Raw genomic sequence first — 20,677 nt, 5'->3', positions numbered from 1 at the left:
ATAAAAATATTTTAATTGTTGTTATAGAAAAAAGGAGGCTTCAACTTCATTACCTATAATCAACAACTGTGCAACAGCAATCATTATTAGTTAAAAGTACTTAGGGGAAAGGTAAGAGCCCAGTGTAGGATCAAATGACCATGGAGGCAATAGAAAGCCTGGATATTGTTTTGCTTTCCCTTGTTCTCTCTGTGCCTCAGTGCTTTGAAACTTTCTCCATTACAGTATTTGCGTTAAAACAATTTGTTAAATCTGTATGTACGATATACTTGTCTGTGTTATAGCTGTCAGTAATCAATGATTAAAAAGAACTTGAAAAATAAACAAAAATAGTGTTCAGAGCAAAGGAGAGATGAAAATAGTTATTGATCGGTAAGAAACAAATCTCATCATGCCTATATGTTGCATTGAAAAACATTACTGAGTTTATCTTCCTTTTATATAAAAACTATAATCTAATAGAAAAACATGTATTTATCCAAAATTTTCAGTGAAATCTTTAGAAAATCTATCTGCTTGAACTATCAGCTCCAAGTTCAGGCTTTCCACTCACCTAGAAGAAACTTAACTAAACTGAAAGCACTGCAACCTAATGGGTAATAATTTTTCAAATTTAACAATATGCCTAACAAAGTAATGCTTCTGGAAGAAATCTAGGATAGTAGTATAATCATTAAAAACAAAACAAAACAAAATTCCAAGAATTAAAAAAAAGACAGTCAAAGCAAATATGCCCCCAGTGTAACTAATATTTTTACTGTTTGCAAAAACGTTAATCTTACCTATTGCCATGAATATTTCATTTACATTCATTGATGTTTTAGCTGATGTCTCCATAAATAATAAACTGTTGTCATCTGCATAGGACTGTGCTTCCTGTTTACAGAACAAAAATTGAGATATATCCTTTGCACATACTATTACTATACCTGCCTTATTTTTGTTATAGAAAAAAAGAGGCTTCCTTATTACTACTCCAACTTGATCACCTATAACCAACAACTGTATAATAAGCAATTATTTATAGTTAAAAGTAAAACAAGGGTAAGAGTACTGCGTAGTTTATAATTTCCCTTTTGCCTTAACTTCTTGCACTATCCCATCCTACTTTATCTGGTCTCACATTAAATCTACTTTCAGATGACGAGTTTCAGAGAGAGGGACGACAATCCTAAATATAAAACTCTCTTTGATCTTTATGGCAATTTTACCTATGCTCGTTATTTGCAAGGAAGGTAAAGGGAAACCAAATATTTAACACTGGCTTCAACCACTAAATGGTACCCTTGTATTTAATTATGAATGACTTCTACATGCAACATTTTAATTTTGAATATGTCATGAATCATTCCTTTGAAAATTCTATTACTACTTTACGTTGTCATGCTTTACAGTTTACGTGTATTATCGCCTTTGATCCTCACAGCTGTTGTGAAGAACAACCAATTATCATTCCAATTTGATAAAGAAAAAAAATGAGGTTCCTTTGAAATGTTATGTGACAGGGCCACTTGTGACTATAATGTAAGTGCGCTATTTGCCTCTCTATGCTGAGGAGGTAACTATCTTAGAAAGAGTAATAGATACTATACCTCACATGGTTGTCACCAGAATTAAATGAAACCACATGTGTAGATGCTCAGTTTACTACCTAATGGTGCAAGAAATATTAGTGCCCTTTCTCCCAGTACGTGTACTCCATCATCAAAAAAGAACATTAACCCATCACTGATATTATACATATAATGGCCACAACCAAACTTCTCTAGTAGAGAAGCTGAAGAGCCAGAGGAGGGCAAGTTTTAAAATGTTTAACTAGAGACATTGCTTTATTTTAAATGACTGTACTTTATTTTGCAGCTGGGAACACTCTTAATTAGCTATATTAGATAACATACACACTGGATTTTTTAAAGCTTTTATTTTTGAAGGCCCTTTTAAGAACCACCACATATATGTATGTGTGTATGTAGGTATGTATATGTGTGGTGATATATATATAGGTAGATAAAAAAAGTTAGGAAGGATACTAAAGTATACGTGGGGTTGGAGGGATTAGGGTAGGAGGCAATCACCTTTTGCTTTACATATTTCCACACCGTTTGTGAACAATTACTTCTTTTGTAACTGTTTAGGTCAACAAAATCTTTGAATCAACTTATATATTACAATTAAATATATTTAAAAGTTCAAGTTTATCATGAGATTTTATTACATAGTACACATCTGTCTAAAAATTTTCTATCATTTGCAACGTTTTAAAATTGTAACTGTAATTCAAGTGTGGGTACAGAAGAAAAATAAGCGCCTCCAAGTGAAAGTTAAATTCAACATACCTGGAAATCGACAGCTCTTTTATTTGCGAGGTCAGCCTTGTTTCCTGACAAAGCTATAACAATGTTAGGGCTGGCCTGCCTCTGAAGCTCTTTAACCCAGTTTTTGGCTCTGGCAAAGGACTCCTGGGAAACAAAGAAACAGCTATTCGGCACAGGCTCAAAGAATGGCTAGGGAGCGTGTCTGTGAGGCGAGGCTTTAAAGACTGTCCAGTGTGACTCCTGGAAAGCAATTCTTAGCACTACTGTAGTAGCTGAGACAACTGCATCTTATTTTTTAAAATCAGCCTCTCTATTTCATAAAAGCTTTGGCAGAAATGTCATGCTTGGCTAACAAAAAAAGATTAAGAAAAAATCTTTTCTATCATTGAAATTCTGAATACAAAAAACGGATATTCAAACAAGTTTCACTGTGGAATGCATTTTCACTTACCTCGTTTGTGATATCGTATACAACTATGGCTGCTTGTGCTCCTCTGTAGTACATTGGTGCTAGGCTATGGTATCGTTCTTGACCAGCTGTATCCCATATTTCAAACTTTACTGTTGTGTCATCAAGACACACCGTTTGGGTTAGAAAAGCAGCTGAAAGAAGAAAATGTCTGCAATAAGTTTATCATTTTCCTACTAATATTTTAATACTGTAGTAAAAACACCTAGAAACCTGATATACTGCGTACCCACAGTTAATAGTGGCTTTAAATACCTGTTAAGATCTATGCTTCAAAGCTAGATAAATATATGCTTACATATAAAACCTTCATAGTAAAATCACAGCTTTAAAGTGTTTCCTACATTCTTAAAAAGTGTGTTGTAATATTAAATAAGTTTTTTAAAGTTCTTAAATTGTTTTACAAATTGTGTATTTAAAAACTTTAAATTGTCACATGATTTAAGAAATATATATACTGATATTCTTGAAAAAACGGGGGGAAGAAGGTGGATCAGCATACCTATAACTACCATCTATACTGACAACAGCATACCTCTTGCTCCATTCTCCTGGGTTTAATTGGCATAATCTGGGAATTTAGTCCCAGTCCATTACCACTAATCAATATATTTTTTATATTATTCCATCAAAACATCGACACTAATTTTTGTAATCGTTATTACCTCAACCTAGACTTAATTTTAATTAAGTGTTAATGTTTTATGTTTAATGTGTTTATGTTTAGTTTTAATGTTTAATAGAGATTCAATATTAACTCCTAGCTTTCATTCCTTGCCTTATGGATTTTGTGATTTGTACTTTTTCCATCTGTTCTTTTCTGAGATTTTAATCTTAATAAGAAAGTAGCATTTTATAATGATATTCCTCCTTTTAAAATTAAGAGATTGCTGTCACATCTTGCAAAGAATTACTGTATCATTTATTTTCTCAATTGCTTCCTGAGAACAATATGAAGTAAAATGTCTATTATAAGTATGATTCTCTAAGAATAAACATCAGGAAAGACACCACATGGATACTTCTGAAAATAAGAAATTGATTTATAAGAGGTACATTATAATCAAGTGAATTGAACTTTAAAATATAACTCTTAGAGTAAGTTTTTAAATGTTGTTAGCTGCACCAAAGAACTACACACAGCCATTTTCCCCAGCATGCTGGCCAACAGTAAGCACACCTTACAGTTCCTTTCCTCCATTAACTCGAGTAGTTAAACCCTGCTGCTCTATCACTCAATATTAGTTGGTATGCTCCTTCTTTTTTCTTTCAGCTCAAGGTGTATTCAACTCCTCTGAAACTGGCATAGAATTAAGTTATAAAGTTTTCAAAAACTCTGTCCTCCCATGCAAGAGAATTATGATCCAATCCTGTAAACTGTAGCAGTTTACGAGCGATGTCAATCTTAAGAGATTTACTAGTTAATACCAATGTGCTGAATAAACCAAGTCTAATTTGATTTACATCTCTTTCATATTAGACATAACATTTATCTTCTGTGCTATTTTTATTAGGTCAACTGACTGCTGTACTGGCTTTGGTATCAACAAACTATAATCTTCTCAATTTTGCAACCATCATGATTGGAAATTTCTTTATTTTGAGTTAATTCTATTAAGGGTTCTGTGAATTCTCACAATTGGCTAGTCATATTTAAAATATACTCCAATTCAAACTTCTTTTACCGTCCAAAATTAGCAAAAATATCCATTTTTAAAAATCCTGTATTTATGATAAAGGATACCAAGAAAGTACTATGTCACTTTTTCCCAGTCACGAAAAGTTCTCATGCAGAATCAGTATTTTTAAACACTTAAAATTAAGCCCTAAGACAGAACTCCTTTTTTAACAAAAGGGGATAAAAGGTAAGGAATGGATCACAAAATATAATCCCTTTCTCAAGTATAGTTTGATGCAACTTGAAAAAAACTGGATGATAATTTGCATTCAAACTTTGTTTTCTCTGTTCCATAACCACAAAGTACACTGGTAGCAAAAAGATTCATTTACACTTCCATAAGTCAATTCTAGGCTTAGGGAAAGAACTATTAATTATGCTGCCTTAAAGGAAATATAATCTGATTCTCAAACCAGTTAAAGATGTCACAAAAGGATACCAATTCTTTTTTATAAAGGCACATACAAAAGTGACAAGATACAGGAAAAGAAATTCCAACCAATATATTAAAAGAATAACAGCCAATGATCACTTCTTTCAGAAACATAAAACTATTACACCAGTAGGCTAAAAAAGAAAAATCATGCATTATTTAAATAAATTACAAAAGGGTATTTGAGTCAATATTCCTAATATACACGCAGAATTCTTCCTTAAAATTTATCAAGTGTCGGGCTTCCCTGGTGGCGCAGTGGTTAAGAATCTGCCTGCCAATGCTGGGGACACGGGTTCTAGCCCTGGTCCGGGAAGACCCCACATGCTGCGGAGCAACTAAGCCCATGCGCCACAACTACTGAGCCTGCGCTCTGGAGCCCGCGAGCCACAACAACTGAAGCCCGCCCGCCTAGAGCCTGTGCACCACAACAAAGAGTAGCCCCCACTCGCTGCAACTAGAGAAAGCCCACGTGCAGCAACGAAGACCCAACACAGCCAAAAATAATAAATAAATAAAATAAATTAAAAGAAAAATGTATCAAGTGTCCATTCTATCCTTAAGCCTGAAACCTGCATTTTGCACAAAGCTCTTAGGCAATCTCTCTAAACCTAGAAACAAGAAGAGAATGTCCACCATAACGATTATGTAATATCACTTCAGATATTCTTATAATAATTAAAGTAATAAATTATTGGAAAGAGACATTATTTGGAAGAGGCAAGAAGACTGAAATGAAAATCCAAAGGCGTCAGCTAAAATAAAGCAGATAGTAAATTCTTTAAATTGGCTGGAACAGATCAAAGAAACAGCCTTACAATACACAGGCAGTGACCAGATTTCAGTGTTATGCTGGGAGGAGACTGGATCCCTATCAAATTAACAAAGAACAAGAACAATCAATTCACTCAACTCCTCTCCGAAGCCATCCTTCATCACACCCTTTTAAGCAGGTCCTACCTTTGTGCTCCCAGAGTTCCCTATGCAAGAACATGTTTCACACTTTATAATCACTGGTTTACATTATCTTCTCCTAGACTGGGAAGTTCCTTGAGAAACTAGCTATTCTTGCCCATATTCAATATCTAAAATAAATCTCAGTTCATATAAATGTCCAAAAAGTTTGCTGAAGTCCATGAAAGATATGTACAACTATTTGGGGGCTATTTTGACTAGATACAGTTCTCAAATGGGAAAAGATAGGTATTTCAAAAGGCCTCTCTCTACTCAAGTTATTATGTAACAAACACAATCGCAAAGTACCAACAAGATCTTTTTACCTGGGTAACACCATACTGTTAACGTGATATGATAAAAAGAGCATAATTGGGGGGGGAGGAGAAAAAAGACCAATATTAGAGGCCAGTGGAATGAGTTTTAGGGTACAATCAAAAACACATTAGAACTACTTAGAAGTGCTGTAGTGCCACAAGGGCAGAAATATTATGGGAATAGGATAACCCAGTATTATAAACATTATATACCACAAAGACCATCAAGATTTCCCAAAGTTCTCAAGTTTTCAAATACTACCAAAGTATTTAACTTCCCCCATAAAAGTCAGTGAAGTACAGCTGACATCTTCAAATCCTCAGTGCTTCTAAAAGTACATTACTAGTCATTTACAAAGCTGTAAAAATAAATTCTAGCACTCAAAATATAAACTACTACATAAATACTGTAACAACATTAACCAACCACCAACTTACCTGAATCTGCAAAACCACTTTAATTTATCCAAAACGTCTATTTTCTGGCTAAGAACCATCACTTTCTTAGACCTCTTCATTTTCTCTTCACTTCCATCACCAGCACTAGCAGTTGGTTTTCTTTTCGGGCCCATATTTCACAAAGAAACAGCTTTTATCACTTCGAGAGTTACTGCGTACGCGACGACAAGTAAAGAAAAACAAAGCTGCGTTGAGATGCAGGTGCTGGCCTGTCTAATAGGCTCCCTCTTTGGGCTTCCACGATCAGTTCCTATTTGCAAGCTTGGCAGCAAGCAAGTAACACTTCAGTCTCAGCAAAACTACAAATTACTGAATGACAGACCTTGGGGTCAGCTGAGAGTTGGTGAAACTGTAAATGTTAAATCTGCAAACACCAAAGGCCTATAATGTGTAAGACCTTGATAAACAGTAAGCAAGGAGGAGACACTGCAATACACTGGGCAAGGGAAAGAACATCCAAAATCAATAGCATTAACCAAAGGTTAACAACTCATAAAAAAAAGTTTAAACTAACACCTAAAATGATTCTACACGAACTAAACAGAAGGGCAAAAAAGGAAAAACCAAGGAACCAATATCACCCCAACAGTCAACTTATTATTTTATCAAATTTGATAGGAAAGAATTACTTTATTAGAACTGACCAAAAATCCTATAAGACTATCAGGTTTGATTATATAAAAATTAAAGACTTCAGGTTTGTAAAACATGTATCATACACTCAAAACACAGGGACAAACCCATTTAGAAAAATTTCTATAGTGGATGTTATGAGATTAATTTTTAATATGTAGAAAGCTCATATAAATCTTAAGATAACTCCAAAAGCATCAAAGATAAATGTGTAAGAAAATCCACAAAAGGCATGTAACACAGAAAAAAATCAACATCACTAGTAATCAATGAAATCATCCTCACAGCAAAAATAGTTAAGTATTATCCCTTAACTTAGCAAAATTAAAAAATGAAAATAAAAGAGTGTAGCAAAAACTCATGCTCTGCTGGAGATACTGTATAACTGTTTTGAAATAATTTTGCCAACATGTGGCAAAGCCATGAAAACTCTATATGTTAACCTAATATCTCATGGAATCTCTAAAAGATGATATGGGAGCAGGAGCGTAGGGAGAACACACCTTTAAGTTCAAAGTATTTTTGTATTTAATAATAAGAAATAACCTAATGTATAAGTGAAAAGGCACTGATGCCTTGGTTAAGTATTAAGAAGCAACTAAATTTAAAATACTAATAAAATGACCTCTTAATTGCCAAAAAGTAAAAAAAACCCAAAAAACCCCACATACATACATACACACACACATATTATATATATAATTTTTTTTTCCATGACTATGTTCTCCCTTACATAAAACTTGCACGGAAGTGGTGGATTTGATGCCCTATTAAAATTGAAAGGATATAGTTGTTAGAGAGGGGAAGAGCCTTTGTTCAACATCTCAGATGCTGATCAGGGGCTTGTGATCATAAAATCCAAGTTAGAGGTTGTTTGGAAGCGATGTGTAGGGGAAGCAAAGGTTTTTAGAGCCAAGTATTTCAATGGTTGAGTTCGATGGATCTGGATCAAACTTCAGGGAGAAAGATGGCAGAAACTGACCAAGTGGCATCAAGAACAAGGTATCAAAGTTATCTGTGAAGGCAGAAATTGGTTTGCTGGGAAAATGAGTATCAGTGGCAGTAGTATTATAATACAATATAATGAATTTTATCAGACAGATGAGCACTGACTTCAGATGATAAAATCGGACACAGACAAGGATATATGGATGGTCTATGGCAGTGGTCCCCAACCATTTTGGCTCCGGGGACCAGTTTCATGGAAGACAATTTTTCCACAGATTGGGGGAGACGGGTTCAGGAGGTAATGCGAGCCATGGGGAACGACGGGGAGCAGCAGATGAAGCTTCGCTTGCTTGCCCGCCGCTCACCTCCTGCTGTGCGGCTCGGTTCCTAACAGGTCACGGACCGTTACTGGTTTGCAGCCCAGGGGTTGGGGACCCCTGGTCTATGGGACTTCCCTGGTGGTGCAGTGGTAAGAATCCACCTTACAATGCAGGGTAGGTGGGTTCGATCCTTGGTAAGGGAACAAAGATCCCACATGCCGCAGGGCAACTAAGCCTACGCACCACAACTACTGAGCTCACGCGCCTCAAGAGAGCACGTGTGCCGCAAACTACAGGGCTCACGCGCTCTGGAACCCATGCGCTGCAGCTAGAGGAGCCCACGCGCCACAATGAAGAGCCTGCGAGCCGCAACGAAAGATCCTGCATGCCACAACTAAGACCCAAAGCAGCCAAGAATAAATAAAATAAATAAATAATAAATAAATGATAAATCTTTAAAAAAAGAATATATGGATGGTCTAAAAGCCAACAACAGCCAAAATAAAAGCTGAGGCCATTTTTTATTTTCAATTGTATATTTGTATAGAAGAGAGTACCCAGTAGACCATGGCAGCAAAGAAGATGAAGACCACATATTCTTGGAAGTTAAGTTCAACTAACGCAAGGAGGAAGGTAAGAAAGGGGATAAAAATAGATTGGGGCAGAAAGGAAAGCGTACACAGTGATTAAGCCCAAACAGAAAACACTCCAAAAGCCTGGGAACAAAGTAAAAATTTAATATAGAGATCATATATAAAAGATGGCCATACAGATGGCCAAGAAGCACATGAAAAGGTACTCAACATCACTAATTATTAGAGAAATGCAAATCAAAACTACAATGAGGTATCACCTCACACAGTTAGAATGGGCACCATCAGAAAATCTACAAACAACAAATGCTGGAGAGGGTGTGGAGAAAAGGGAACCCTCTTGCACTGTTGGTGGGAATGTAAATTGATACAGCCACTATGGAGAACAGTATGGAGGTTCCTTAAAAAACTAAAAATAGAATTACCATATGACCCAGCGATCCCACTACTGGGCATATACCCTGAGAAAACCATAATTCAAAAAGAGTCATGTACCACAATGTTCATTGCAGCTCTATTTACAATAGCCAGGACATGGAAGCAACCTAAATGTCCATCGACAGATGAATGGATGAAGAAGATGTGGCACATATATACAATGGAATATTACTCAGCCATAAAAAGAAATGAAATTGAGTTATTTGTAGTGAGGTGGATGGACCTAGAGTCTGTCATACAGAGTGAAGTCAGAAAGAGAAAAACAAATACCGTATGCTAACACATATTTATGGAATCCAAAAAAACACAAGAAAGGTCATGAAGAACCTAGGGGCAGGACGGGAATAAAGACGCAGACCTACTAGAGAATGGACTTGAGGACACGGGGAGGGGAAAGGGTAAGCTGGGACAAAGTGAGAGAGTGGCATGTACATATATACACTACCAAACGTGAAACCGATAGCTAGTGGGAAGCAGCCGCATAGCACAGGGAGATCAGCTTGGTGCTCTGTGACCACCTAGAGGGGTGGGATAGGGAGGGTGGAAGACGCAAGTGGGAAGACATATGGGGATATATGTATATGTATAGCTGATTCACTTTGTTATAAAGCAGAAACTAACACACCATTGTAAAGCAATTATACTCCAATAAAGATGTTTTTTTTTTAAAAAAAAAAAGACACATGCACCCCAATGTTCATTGCAGTACTATTTACAATAGCCAGGTCATGGAAGCAACCTAAATGCCCACTGACAGACGAATGGATAAAGATGTGGTATATACATACAATGGAATATTACTCAGCCATAAAAAGGGACAAAATTGGGTCATTTGTAGAGACGTGGACAGATCTAGAGACTCATACAGAGTGAAGTAAGTCAGAAAGAGAAAAACAAATATCGTTTATTAACGCATGTATGTGGAACCTAGAAAAATGGTAGAGATGAACCGGTTTGCAGGGCAGAAATAGAGACACAGATGTAGAGAACAAATGTATGGACAACAAGGGGGAAAAGCGGTGCGGGGGGTCATGGTGGTGTAATGAATTGGGAGATTGGGACTGACATATACACACTAATATGTATAAAATGGATAACTAATAAGAACCTGCTCTATAAAAAAATAAAATAAAATTCAAAAGTTCAAAAATAAATATGCCATAAATTAATCAACCAAAAAATAAAAAATAAAAAGATGGCCATATTCCCAAAGTAAATCCAACTTATGAGATGATCTATAGAAATACTCATCATATTGAACTCAAAGACCAGTAAGCATCTGATAAGGACTGATATCCAGAATATATACAAAACTCCTACAACTTAGCAACACAAATACCCAAACTACCCAATTAAAAAAATGGACAAAGGACTTTAATAAACATTTCTCCAAAGATAAATGGCTGGGAATTCCCTGGTGGTCCAGTGGTTAAGACTTGGCACTTTAACTGCTGGGGCCCAGGTTCGATCCCTGGTCAGGGAACTAAGATCCCACAAGCCATGCAGCATGGCAAAAAAAAAAAAAAAAATACACACACACACACACAAATGGCCAAGAAGCACATGAAACGACGCTCACCATCACTAATTAATAGGAAAACGCAAATCAATACCACAATGAGATACCACTTCACACCCATTAGAATAGCTATTATCAAAACGGAAAACAAAGAGTTCCCAGGATATGGAGAAATTGAAACCCTTGTGCACTGATGGTGGGAATGTAAAATGGTGCAGCCACTGTGGAAAACGGTATAGAAATTCTTCAAAAATACTAAACACAGAATTTCCATATGATCCAACAATTCCACTTCCAGATATATGTCCAAAAGATGTGAAAGATATTTGTACACCAATGTTCACAGCAGCGTTATTCACAATAGCCAAAAGGTGGAAGAGACCCAGGAGTCCATCAAAGGATGAAAGAATAAGCAAAATGTTGTATATACATAAAATGGAATATTATTCTGCCCTAAAAAGGAAGAAAATTTTGACACGTTTACAAGATGGATGAACCTCGATGACATGCTAAGTGAAAAAAGCCAGTCATAAAAGGACACTATCGTATAATTTCTCTTATATGAGTGAGGTTCCTAGAGTAGTCAAATTCAGAGACAGAAAGTAGGATGGTATTTGCCACAGGTGGGGGGCGGAGTGGGGAAATAGGGAGTTATTGTTTAATGGATAGGGTTTCAGTTGGGCAAGATAAAAAAGTTCTGAAGATGGACATGAGTTTGCACAACAATGTGACTATACCTAATGCCATAAAACTGCACACTTAAAATGGTTAAAACTGTAAAATTTTTATTATGTGTATTTTATCACAACAAAAATCATTAAAGCAACATCTAAAGATAATTGTTGCCAAATGAATGCAATCTTGGAAAATGTTAATGATACATAAGGAAGTCTGCATGAAGTCATGCAAAATGAGGATCAGTTTTTCTCCAACATTATTTAGGAGGAAGATATACTTTTAAAAAGACTAATTCATGCAATTTTTTTCAGAAATAATATAGGAGTAACAGAGGTCAATGTGTTTTTCCTTTACTATCATAGCTTGACAGTTACTCTTAAAGGACACCCAGCTCTTCTAAGGGAATCTACTAGCCAGGACGTAAGCTAGTCACGTGTCACTAGCTGAACATTATCATACTAATATTTCTGATAGTACATTAATGTACACTGTTTTAAAATTAGTTGTAGGAGTTTGAACTTGGTTAGTATTAAGTTAGTACCCCAAACCCAATCACCCTAGAATGAACTGATAAAACCAATATTTGAAACTTCAAGGCTGAGAGTCTGTGGTTACCACACCAAGGGCACAATCCTTAAAGTCTTTACTCACCTGACTGGTTTTATATAACAATCATGTTCCAAATACTAAAGTGGGAAGCAGAATGAAGGCACACGTCACAAAGAGGAAAGGTGAAGAAATGGGAGAAAGGGGAGAGGTTGTTACAAGCTATTAGCTAGTATCAGACAAATGCTCCCCAACAAACATCAAGAGAAAAAGTTAATGAAATTAACTCAGCTTTAAGGGATATATGTCCATGAAAGACATTTATGGACAACAGATACTTTGTTAAATAGTTTAAACAGTACTTTAAAAAATTCCTATAATGTGCAAGCAAAGATGACTTCTGGTTTTGCATACAAGGAACTTAGAAGTCACCACTCCATCCTGACAAATGAAAAGCTAAATAAACTGAAAAATCAACAGTTATTCTTAGATCTAAAAAGTAGTGAGGTCACACAGGGCAATCTGTTGTCCCCCAAGTTGGAAAGACAAGCCAGGTGGATACAGAAAACCACAACACATAAGAGCAGAAACCTGAGGAAACCAGTGCTGGTGTAGGAAACTGTAATTGACAAATTGCTGGAGGTTAGGTATGGACAAATCTGAGTTAAAAACTCCAGGGGAACCCACCAGCCATGGGGGAGGAGGGGGGCACCACACTTTTGTGAGTTTTACATCCAGGAACTTGATCAGGTTCTCACAGTACATAACAGAGAAAAATCCCTGCCTGCTTCTGGCAAGGTAAGAGGAAAAGGAACCATTTTGAAATAAACCAGACTACCATGTTCTTAACAAAGCCTGTCCCCATGAGAAACTAGTTAATCCGAGAATAACCTGTTGGAGTATTATCAGACTCTTAACTGGCTTGGGGGAAGAAATATCCAACTCAAGCCAGTTCTATCCTTCCACGTGGGAGAACAGAAATCTCTAATTCCAGCCCATTCTAGCCATCCTGTCTCATCTAAGGGGGGGGAGGAAAAAACCGATGACCACTTGTGAAGTTCACTGTTTAGACAAACAGGCTCACTAAAAGACAGACCTAATCACAGGACTATAGAATGGTCCCCCCCCAACACACACAACTCTTTACTGCACTACTAAAGGCCTATTTATGGCACTTGCTTTTACCCACTATATCATATCCACCTAGCAAGAAAAATCACAAGGCATACTAAAAGGCAAAACACAGTTTGAAGAGACAGAGCAAGCATCAGAACCAGGAACAGCAGAGATGCTGGAGTTACCAGACCGGGAATTTAAAACAACTAGGATTAATGTGCTAAGGACCCTAATGGTAAAGACAGAAAACAAGAATAGATGGACAATGTCAGCAGAGACATGGAAATCTTAAGAACACCCCAAAATTGCCAGAGGTCAAAACCACCACAAGAGAAATAACGAATGCCTTTGATGGGCTTATTAGATAACTGGACATGGCTGAGGAAAGAACCTCAGACCTTGAGGTCTATCAATAGTAACCTTCAAAACTGAAATATAAAGAGAATAAAGACTGAAAAACACTGAACAGAATATCCAAGGACTGTGGGACAACTACAAAAGGTGTACTATATTCATAACGGGAATACCAGAAGGAGAAGAAAGGAATAGAATATGTGAAGCAATAAAGATGTAGAATTTCCCCAAAATAATGTCAGACACCAAATTACAGATCCAGGAAGCTCAGAGAACACCAAGAAAGAGAAATGCTGAAAATTCTACACCCAGGCATATAATTTTCAAACTAAAGAAAATAAAAGATAATGTGCAAGGATTGTGCCCTGGCTATTTTGCAGAGGAGGCCTCTTTCCCCCTTCTCCTTAGTGATATCCCTTCTCCATTTGGTTTAAGAACCTAGCACTTAATACTTCCCAAGTCTCAAGGAAATCTACCAGACTTTAAAAAAATTACTGGCCTTGAAAGTGACTCTTTTAATGCTTAGCAATAAGCCTATCCACTAAGTGAGCTTAAAATAAAAGTTCTGATATCTGAGTATTTTACAATATAAGACTGGAAAAAGGCAAGCTAAAGAAGGCAGAAGAGACAGAGAAGACTAAGCCCCAGAGTAACAATTACAGGAAACCTGCAATCCCAGAATATAATTATCTATGCCAAGCAAGGCTCAAAGAAATCACAAATATCTATCTTTAAGGGAAGAAAAAAGTGATGAAGAGACTGGAATCCCTTTGATTCCATAATCATTAAATAAAATTACTTTGGTTCAGTAACCACATCTAGAAATTGATCCTACAGAAATAAGTCCAGAGAAGAAAAAATTCCAAGAATACATCCACTATTAGATGATTACCTAAAACAGCAAACAAAAATGCAAACATTATATGTCTAACAATAAGGATATAGTTAAAAAATAGGAGACTGTCAGTTACTAAAATTAGTATGAATACAATATAATACAATACAGATATTGAGTATTATCGTTAATAAATGAAACAATACAACAGTAGGACTATTATAAATGATTCTATATAAACATATCATGAAGTTATAAATAGTTCACAGAGAATGGAAACATAATGGGCTCTAAAAATATGAAAAGATGCTTGACCTGGCCCCTATTACGGGAAAAACATACATTAAACAACGCAGAGATCGAGGCACCTAAGCACGGCAAAGATCCGTAAGGGTGACACCACCTTGAGTTCGTAAAACAGGGTGACAGGCATTCTGTGCATTGCTGGTCGGAGGGCAGTGTGGAAAAGTGTATCAGAATTACAAAAGTCTATAACCTAAGACACAGCAATCAACTTCGAGGAATTTATGTTACAGAAATACTTGGAATATGTGAGAAATGACTATGAATTAAATTATTCAATGCAGCGCTGTTAACGCCCCAAAATATAAAACAATGTGCAAATCTGAAACTAGAACTGATAAAGCGTACTGATTGTGACCCATTCAAAGGAATGCTGATACAGCCAAGAAAAATGAGGATGCTCTTCATAAAATGATATGAAAAATCAGATTGTATTTTCCAAGATGGCCAGAAGATTTCACACACATTCTTGTTACAACATGACACTGACATTCTTTCCTCAAATCTGTACAAGCCTGTGATATGAACATAATTGACGCTATCTATGTGAACTTCTGGGGGGTAGGTCATAAAAAGCTACCCAGCCTCTGCCTGGTATTTTGGGGATATTCATGTTTGAACCCAGCCATCATGCTGTGAGGAAACCCAAACCAGGTGGCAAGGCCACATGCAGGTGTTCTGGCTGACAGCCCCAGCTGAGGTCCCAACCAATAGCCAGAGTGAGCTGCCAGATGTGTTGAGATGATTCTAGCCCCAGCACTGACTGCCACCCATGACATCAGAAAATCACCTAAGCCCACTCAACCCCCAGAAACAAAAGAGATAATAATTGTTTTAAATGACTAAGCTTTGGGTTCGTTTCTGAGCAGTAGATAACTGGGACAGTATTAAAGTGAAAAATAAAAAGTATACTACAGTAGGTCTGGTATGTTTCAAATTGCATAAAAAGGAGAAAATACACAGATTTAAATATAATGGTAACTTTGCAAGGACAAAGTAACACTACCTCTGGGAAAAAGAACTAAGTGGGTAGAAGATAGGAGGGACATTTTTCGATGTCAACCATTTGAGATTTGACTTATAAGGACAAATCAATGAAATAATAAAAATGTGATACATGTGGATAGCATAAAAATGAACACAGTGGTGCTCACTTTGGAACATGAGTGATTTGAATTTTTATTTAAAAATACTTTCACATTGGGGCTTCCCTGGTGGCGCAGTGGTTGAGAGTCTGCCTGCCAATGCAGGGGACACGGGTTCGAGCCCTGGTCTGGGAAGATCCCACATGCCGCGGAGCAACTGGGCCCGTGAGCCACAACTACTGAGCCTGCGCGTCTGGAGCCTGTGCTCCGCAACAGGAGAGGCCGCGATCGTGAGAGGCCCGCGCACCACGATGAAGAGTGGCCCCCGCTTGCCACAACTAGAGAAAGCCCTCGCACAGATACGAAGACCCAACACAACCATAAATCAATAAATAAATTTAAAAAAAATGTATATATAGTTATACAATTAAAAAAAAAAGTTAAAAAAAAAAAAAAAGTGCTCCTGAGTGGAAGACATTACCTCTTAGGATGTCAGGAAACTTCACACACAAAAAAAAAAAAAAACAAAAAACTTTCACATTATTTTCCTTATATCAATAAATCAATATATAAGGGGCTCCGTACCTGCCAAGTACCACACATTTTATAACAGAATGCTTATGTCATGCATATCCTGACCCTAAACTTTATCAATTCCAGAATACAGGTGGCAATGAAGAAAGATCTGTCTTTAATCCCAGCTGTCACTTAGTTGCAAAACCTCAGGCAAATCACTTTTGTTGCCTCAGTTTCCTCATCTATAAGATTAGTATTTCCTCATATAGCTATGGTAAGGTCCAGATGACACTGTGAGAATGCCGTATAAGTTCTATGACTGCATCATATGACATGTAACTAACTTAAAAATTACCTTACAAGCTATCCTAAAATTACCCTGTATTTCCTTGAAGTCACATTTTTCTAAAATTTACAAATGACTTATGAATACAATAGATGAGAAAGTTAGGATTGTCTAAATTCACGTTCAAGCCCTCTAATATTAAAGTACCCTATGTGTCCAAGATACATTCACGTTACACCTCAAACAGAATTGATATCAACAAAGTGGAACCACTCCTGGCTCTCGTTCTATGTGAGGATAAATAACTTTTTTTTTTTTTTTTTTAATTTCTTGGCCGTGCTACATGGCATGTGGGATCTTAATTCCCCAACTAGGGATCGAACCCGCACCCGCTGGCAGTGGAAGCAGGAGTCCTAACCACTGAACCACTGAAGTCCCTAAATAACTATTTTTTTAACTGAGAAACGCTGAAGGTGTCTGATAATTAGAGTGACTACAGTCCCATATCATCACAGTATCTCTTCTTTTTGAATCCAAAGAGTGCCTGCTATCTTCAGCTTTGCAAACAGGCTAAAAACCCGCGAATGACTGGTTCCTCATCCTGCTGTTACCCTTCCTCATCTATATTACCTGGAAAAGAGGGTGAATGTTGTTCACCAGCACTTCCCTCAAATACTGTTTTGCAACACTTGTAAAACACTAAGGATTATTTCTTATTTTCAAAATCCAGTATGTGACTTCACTCTCATCTTGAGGAATTTAGTAATTTGGAAGTTGCAGTTCATGTTTACATCAAAATAGCCAATGATCAAAAATCAAAAGCCTCTGGAATTACTCCTGTTGCTTTTCTCCCTCTAATACATCCCTATTTGCCACCAAGAGGCCTGGTAACAAAAGGCTCTCAATGATGACTCCAAATGATGAATTAATTCAGCATGCATCGTAAGGAAGACTGCATATAAGTAACCTCAGATTACTATGGTGTAAGACCCAAAAGGGGGAAAGGTTAACTTTGATTTCTAATATTTAGCACAGTGCTAGGAGCTTGGTAAATTTGTTGAGTGAATGAATTTCAGAAAAGCTCAATAATCTTATTTCCCAGTAATAGCAGAATAAAAGCAGCAAATTAGTGAATCAACAGAGGTAGTTCACCATAGTTAGAGCTAATTGGCAAAATCATTCTACCAAACAGCTTTGAATACTTCAGCAACACCAGAGGGCATCGATGAATTAAGTAAGACAGGGCAAAAACAGACGTTCATGATCCCAAATTGTGAAATAAATTTTAAGAGGAAGAAAAGGTTTAACTATATTGATTGCATTGTTTAATGTGGAGGAGAGTACACACTTTAAAAAATGTCTGCCCTAAAAGAATCCTTATTTAGCTCACTCTTCTCATTTTATAAATGTGTAAACAGTGCTGTTTGTAAAAGGAAGCCAGGATTGAAGCTAAGCTTATTGGCTAATTCACAGCAATGCTTCAGTAGCCACATATGATAACATTTTAAACTGGAACATTGGGGAATAACTGATGTTAAGACTATTAAAATTTTTTAGGTCAGAACTGGTACAAACATATAAAATACCAAATCTTTACCAATTTCTCCTAGTAATACAACCTATCTCAAATACTGAATATGTACTTTCTAGAAGGAAATATTATTATGCATAAAGGTAATATTCTTTCACTTAAAACCAAAAGATAAACTCCCACAAATTTTAACTCTCACTGTAACAGAAAGAATATGAATATTTCAAAAACCGTTTTTCTCATGAATTGAAAACTATATGCTGGTGGTTTGTCCCTAGGTCTTCTATCCTTTCTCAAAAGTACTTTTAATTGAAAACAATATGCAGATGCAAAAAGATAAAGGAAGTAAACAAATGCACAGATTACAATTACACAAACAAGTCTTTCTTACAGCTAACAAATGAAGGGCAATAGTAGAAAGCTTACTACTACAGGAAAAACATAAGTTATTCAGATTTAAATTTTCTAGCTGCTTTTATTTCTCAGTTTAGGAAGCAACTTTAATATCTACATACATGTCATATTCTATATAACTGTGTAATTTCTCTCTCTGAGAAAACTTCCAAAATATCTTAGTTGATGTGGGGAGCAGGCATTTAATGTAACATACATGAATAACCACTTTTTTGAAAATCAACAAATGGTGGGAGGGTTAAGCAAGAATCTACCATATAGAATTTAAAGAAACTCAGTTGTATATGCTCATGTTATTTCCTTGAAGGAATCTGCAAAAACTCCATTTTTGGAAAGGCTCAAATTTAGGAAGTACCTGCTCATAAAGTTTCTTACATCTTATTTGTTCCTATAATTTTTAATAAGAAACTTTATCTTCCAAGAGGAGAAAATCTGGACATAAAATTCTTTAACACTGTCAAATCCTAAATCGAATGCTCTGCACTAGGTGGAAAAGTCACGGTTCTAAAATAATGTCATATGACTATACAACAAAAATATCAACAGTGATAAAAATGACTCAGCAAAAAGTAATGGTGGTGATGGTAATGGTAATAGCTAATATTTAATAAGCATTTTACTCCATGCTAGGCATTGTGCCAAGAAATGTATATGCACTTTCATTTAATCCTTACCAAAAACCTCTCAAGTAAGGTACTTTTATTTCCATTTCATATAAGACGCAAATAAAGCTGGGCATGACTTGCCTCAGATGATACGTGGTATGTGCCGGAGCTAGAGTTTTAAATCCTCAGATGATACGTGGTATGTGCTGGAGCTAGAGTTTTAAATCCTCAGATGATACGTGGTATGTGCTGGAGCTAGAGTTTTAAATCAAACAATGTGGATATAGAGCCGCCCGCCACCCCTTTCTTAACCATAACGCTCGACTCTTAAGAAGGTCTTGGTGGTAAATTGATAAGGTAAGGTAAAAGACTGTTAATAATAACTTTGAAACCAACCTTGTTTTTCTTAATTTTAATAATTTTTCCCCCAGATGTTTTTGAATCTGAATAGAAAAACAAGTCCTGGTAGCCCCTTAGAGGAAACTGGATGGATGTTAAATATAGAATAAACTTTGTTCTTCCAGTAAAAACAACCCTGAAATAATTATTTTAGACACTCTACTTAGGGTTAATAACTGCTGAAAATAGCTTAAAAAAGAAGACACTTATCTCTTTAATTTCGTGTATAACCAGTCCTTGATTATTTGTGGCAATGAAAGAGAGCAGCATCGGTACAGATAACTGAAAACTATGGATATTCTAACTCCCGTAAGTAAAGACAAGGCAGGGTATCCTTGATGGAACAGAGAAGGAAAGGAGCCATGCTCTCTTAAAGAGGCCTAGCAGGTTAAAAGGAAGGAGTTCCCATACAAAGAAATAACAGGTAATACGTAATGTAACCAGTACATAATACTTGTAATTCTCAAACTGGAGGAGTTAGATGAACAGTAAGTTTTAAAAAAAATCCTACAGTTTAAAAAAAAGAAAAGCAATTATTCCATTTGTGGGAGAACTTTAATATGTAGTGTAAATGTACTACTGGCTCCTCAGAACACAGAAAGCAGGGGTTCTCAAACTTTGGCATGTATTAGAATCACGTGGAAGACCTGTTAAAACTTAAGATAAATCTTCAGGTGTTCAAGGTGTTAAATGAAAGATGGCCAGTCCAAACATCCAACAGGTATTTACTGAAGAGCTATGCGCCTCCAGGTGAGCTAGCAAGAAGGATGACAACCCTCTGAGCCTAATGCTCCCTGCTAACCTTATGGGCTCGTCTTAGACAAACAACAGGAACATAAATGTCATGCAGACTTTAAACCCCTACAAATAAGCTAGAACTCCCCAAAGCACTAAACCCACCACCTAACTACCTATCTCATTATGAGTGCTATA

General features: G+C 36.5%; 1 protein-coding gene and 1 pseudogene across 3 annotated transcripts in view; both read right to left on the bottom strand.

Moving 5' to 3' along the window:
* LOC309629083 (centromere protein U pseudogene) overlaps positions 1-20,677 on the bottom strand; it is a 385,624-nt pseudogene that overhangs the window by 261,983 nt on the left and 102,964 nt on the right. The window lies entirely within an intron of this gene.
* Positions 1-20,677, bottom strand: part of RAB5A (RAB5A, member RAS oncogene family) — a 30,657-nt gene that overhangs the window by 3,720 nt on the left and 6,260 nt on the right. Inside the window, exons 3-5 of one of the 2 annotated variants that reach the window (XM_082392822.1) lie at positions 2,767-2,918; positions 2,337-2,459; positions 783-876 (exon numbers count right to left, since the gene is read on the bottom strand). In XM_082392822.1, coding sequence (XP_082248948.1) covers positions 783-876; positions 2,337-2,459; positions 2,767-2,918 — 369 coding nt within the window. The remainder of the gene's footprint in view (positions 1-782; positions 877-2,336; positions 2,460-2,766; positions 2,919-20,677) is intronic. The other variant, XM_082392823.1, reaches the window with a different exon arrangement.

The sequence above is a fragment of the Balaenoptera borealis genome, assembly GCF_965194805.1.
Source record: "Balaenoptera borealis genome assembly, chromosome: 5".
Taxonomy (NCBI): Eukaryota; Metazoa; Chordata; class Mammalia; order Artiodactyla; family Balaenopteridae; genus Balaenoptera; species Balaenoptera borealis.
This window is presented reverse-complemented; position numbering and strand designations above follow the sequence as displayed.